At 41.1% G+C, this 3751-nt stretch overlaps 1 protein-coding gene across 1 annotated transcript; it reads right to left on the reverse strand.

The window, feature by feature from the left end:
* Positions 1-663: 663 nt before the first annotated feature.
* On the reverse strand, positions 664-2712 carry LOC139354578 (uncharacterized). The gene is made up of 2 exons (XM_070998839.1): positions 831-2712; positions 664-770 (listed from the first exon to the last, which is right to left on the reverse strand). The coding sequence occupies exon 1, from the start codon at positions 2168-2170 to the stop codon at positions 1793-1795; it is 378 nt and encodes a 125-aa protein (XP_070854940.1). The 5' UTR covers positions 2171-2712; the 3' UTR covers positions 664-770; positions 831-1792.
* Between the last annotated feature and the right edge of the window lie 1039 nt (positions 2713-3751).

The following is a 3751-nucleotide window of genomic DNA, read 5'->3' on the forward strand; positions in this document are numbered from 1 at the left end:
GTAGGTAAACAGACCAGTAAGTCATCCGCCTCTGGTATAACTTTATCCATTAGTCGGCACATTTGCTACGCGGCATTGCACAAGTCGAACGGCATGACTGTAAACTGACACAGTGGCCTGCCGGGCACTGTAAACGCGGTTTTCTCTCTACTTTTGGTTTCGAGAGGTATCTGCCAAAAGGCGTCTCTTAAGTCAATTGCGGACCTTCTTCTTGGCCATCTTCATTTATATGATTGGGCCTTTTTTTAAAGGCGTCCGCCCAAATATGTCAAGGGAAACCGCAAAGACTCGAACCCAGCAAACGACCGGACAAATGCCTAGTACGTTGTGGGGCGTCGGCATTGCGTTTCATGTCAGTTCCCCCACCTCGCATTGAGTCCTGGATCGACAAACGAGCAGTAGACCCGCACCGCAACTGCTAAATGCGTTACCGTAATGCTTGCTCTCCTGCTCTTTCTGGACTCGAACCTATCAAACGACCTGACAAATGCCTAGTTCTTCGTGGGGCGTCGACCAGAAAGCACCTATAAATTGTACTTACGTAAATTTCAACAAATATTCACTCAGCACGCAGTTGTGAGTATAGTATTATAAAAACGATAACTCATAGTTCTTGATTTTAGGAAATTCTGGTAAATTTGCTCATGAACACAACATGAAATTCTACGATTAAAAAAACATTTCAAAGTCAGGTCTCTATCCTGCGACAAAGTTCTGATTGAGTGGCCTCTCAACACTAACGTTCTCAGAAGTTGGGGGCTTTACAGTTACTAATTTAAAGACAAACAAGTAAGTAGGTGCATATTTAAAATTATATAAATTATAATTACGTGGGCATATTAGTGCCCGAGTCCTGACAGGGACTTGGGCCGAGGGAGAGGCGTCCGATGTTCAGGCACCATTTGCCGGCATAAGCTACGTCGGCGATCTTGGTAAGCTTCTCTCATCTCCAACATAAAGAGAATAAATATTAAAAGTGCCTGGAAAATAATATTAGTCATAAATTTCGTCAGTCATCAGTCCACACTGCCCAACAAGCTTAGCTGTCACTTGATCGCAATACGATCGGGCTGTGTTTTTTTTATCTTATCTAAACGGGAAAGGACAATGACCGTTGGAACGGTAGAGATAATGATTGCCTTTTCGGTCTTGTTACAGTGGGCAAGTGGTGAAAAATTTAGACGGAAGGTCTCAATGTATAAGTACTCTAATTCATGCACAGTTATTGGTAATTTTGCTTCGGATAACAAGTATAGAATTCTTACGTTAAACTGTGGATCATTGTTTATAGTCTTTGCTAAAGCTTCTGAAGTGATCATGGTGCACGGATATATATATATATTTATTTATAAGAAAGGAACCGTGTTCCGACCATCTTACCCTCCTTTTAATCCTGGGCGATGAGACCTCGACGCTCCGGATCCTGGGCTTTGGGAGATGTTATAATGGGATTATATATATATATACGTGCAAGATTTGATGGCGGTTCACAAAAACATAACACACAAATTACGTTACACAAAAAAAAATACCACTATCGCTGTATAGATATGTATGTATCTATGCATCGTATGAGAGTTCCACTGCGGCACACGTCAGTTCCAATGCTCGGGCTGTGGCTGCTCGGTGCAGCTTCAATTTCTTGTTCAGCGTGTGTATTTGGGGGTTCTGTTTACACTTGCATTCAGAAATGCATGTACTCGAAAATTGTTTATAATTGATTTTGGCGATTCACTTTTTGTTTATAATTTTGGAGTGCAATTTATTCGCCTTTTATTGTCTTTTTGATGCTTCACTTCACTGCATCTGCTCGGCTTATGCTCCGATGTGGGTCAGGGTCCAGGGCGTGATGTTGGTCGCGGCGTCTCTGAACAGAGCGCTTGTACATCTTAACCACCCCAAGGATCACTAGAATTAAAAGTAGTCCAACGATGACCTTCATGGTCTTGTTGACATCTTGAATATCGTTCTTGTGGTCAACGATCTCTACGGTGTTAATCACATTGGCGGTGCTGCCGTCCACTTTGGACTTTTTGCTGCCCATCTTGGGGTCCTTAGGCCATATACTTGGTTCACTACTTCTTTTCGTCCTTCGGAATATATCGGGATATACAAGTAGGGATGCCGCTGTTTCTTTGGCTTCCCCAACCAAGCATTTTCGTAAACGCATCAGATTCTGCAAGTTATTGTGCTGAAAAAGAGATGTTGAGTCATCAAAACTTCTTTTGAACAGCGGGCATTCCTCAGAATTTTCAGAAAACTTAGGTAGATCATGAAGGACTGCGGTGGATCCCTGAGGATTTTGAATGTTCCCGTACAAAGGTTGATCAAGGCATCCGTTGGTGTCAGTATTGTCTTCTTCACCCGTTCTATGTTTACTCTCATCGTATTGCGTATCGCGTTCACATTCAAACTGCCTCAATTGTCGATCAGATGGAGATTTAATGTCACGTTGATTACTCTGTATTCCTAAATGTGCATTTCGAATATCATGTTCAATAATTTTTTTCTTTCTGTTCGGAGCGCTGCTAGTATGGCCACAATTTCGGAGTTGTTCTCTTGCCTATCTTCCGTTGTGCGATACCACACGTTCCCTGTTGTACAATTTTGTTATGTATATCCTCTCCTACATCTTAATGTGTTCTTTCGAGTATGGTTTTGTCCAAATTTTCCTGATCAGATCGGTGGAACTCATCTTTTTGCTTCTTAAATTGTATTGGCTCATTTAGCTAATTTTAGCTACACGTTGGGGGTGTTATATTTACCCTGGCGGCTAGCTACGCCCCTGTTCATATCCTTCTTTGGTCACCAAAAATACGCTCTCCGCTTCCTGAGACAATTTTCGAACAGACTTGCAGAGTCTAGATTGAGTACGGTAAAATTGGTGCACAACGGGTTCTGTGTCTACATGTACTTGTAGTTGTATTCAATACGTCAAAAACTTGGCGTTCTTTTTCGCACACTTTCACAGATTTCTGTTGAATTTCACAATGAACAAATTGCCTACAGACAGTAGCAGCGTCGGGTCTGTGACAGCAATTGTGTTGATATGTTGATCGGTGTCTATTTTAAACTTGCTTCAAAATATGCCTACAGACAATAACGGCATCTGGTCTGTGACAGCTATACTTTGAACTTCCTCCAGTTTACACAGATTTCAGATCGCTCTAAGAAATTCAAAACGCTTCTCAATTTACAAGACAAAATTGAAAGATGTTCAGACAAATACACAAAAATCGTCATTTTCAATATTTATTATGCGTTTCAATTTTGTGCTTTCTTAGCGCGTCAACTTTTCACAACTATTTTTTTCACATTGCCAGTATAACCAGCTCATAACAAATCAAACTTCTTTTCTTTTCAATTCAAGTTAATACCAAAAACAATACATATTTTTCTCAAACTAAATACTAAATCCTTACACCCACTTTAACGCCCAAAAACCGCCAACAAACTTCAAAAAATCTTAGGTATGAATGCGGATATTTCAGAAACTGTCAAAGATAGGGAATTGGGATTTCAGATTTAGATTCCGTAGCACCGCAAGTTTGTTACGCGAATATGCCACGCCCAAAAGCCGGAAAACATTTTAATTGAAATGTATTAGTCTCGTCAATACCTATCGATTGACCCAAAAAAAAGTTTGCCACGCTCACTCTAACGCACGTAACCCTGTCTACCGCCCACATAACCATATATTGACACCTCGGGTAGGTGGCGCGTTTCAATCTCGCTTTGCTGCTTGCATACC

Source organism: Drosophila suzukii, unplaced genomic scaffold, assembly GCF_043229965.1.
Source record: "Drosophila suzukii unplaced genomic scaffold, CBGP_Dsuzu_IsoJpt1.0 scf_10, whole genome shotgun sequence".
Lineage (NCBI taxonomy): Eukaryota > Metazoa > Arthropoda > Insecta > Diptera > Drosophilidae > Drosophila > Drosophila suzukii.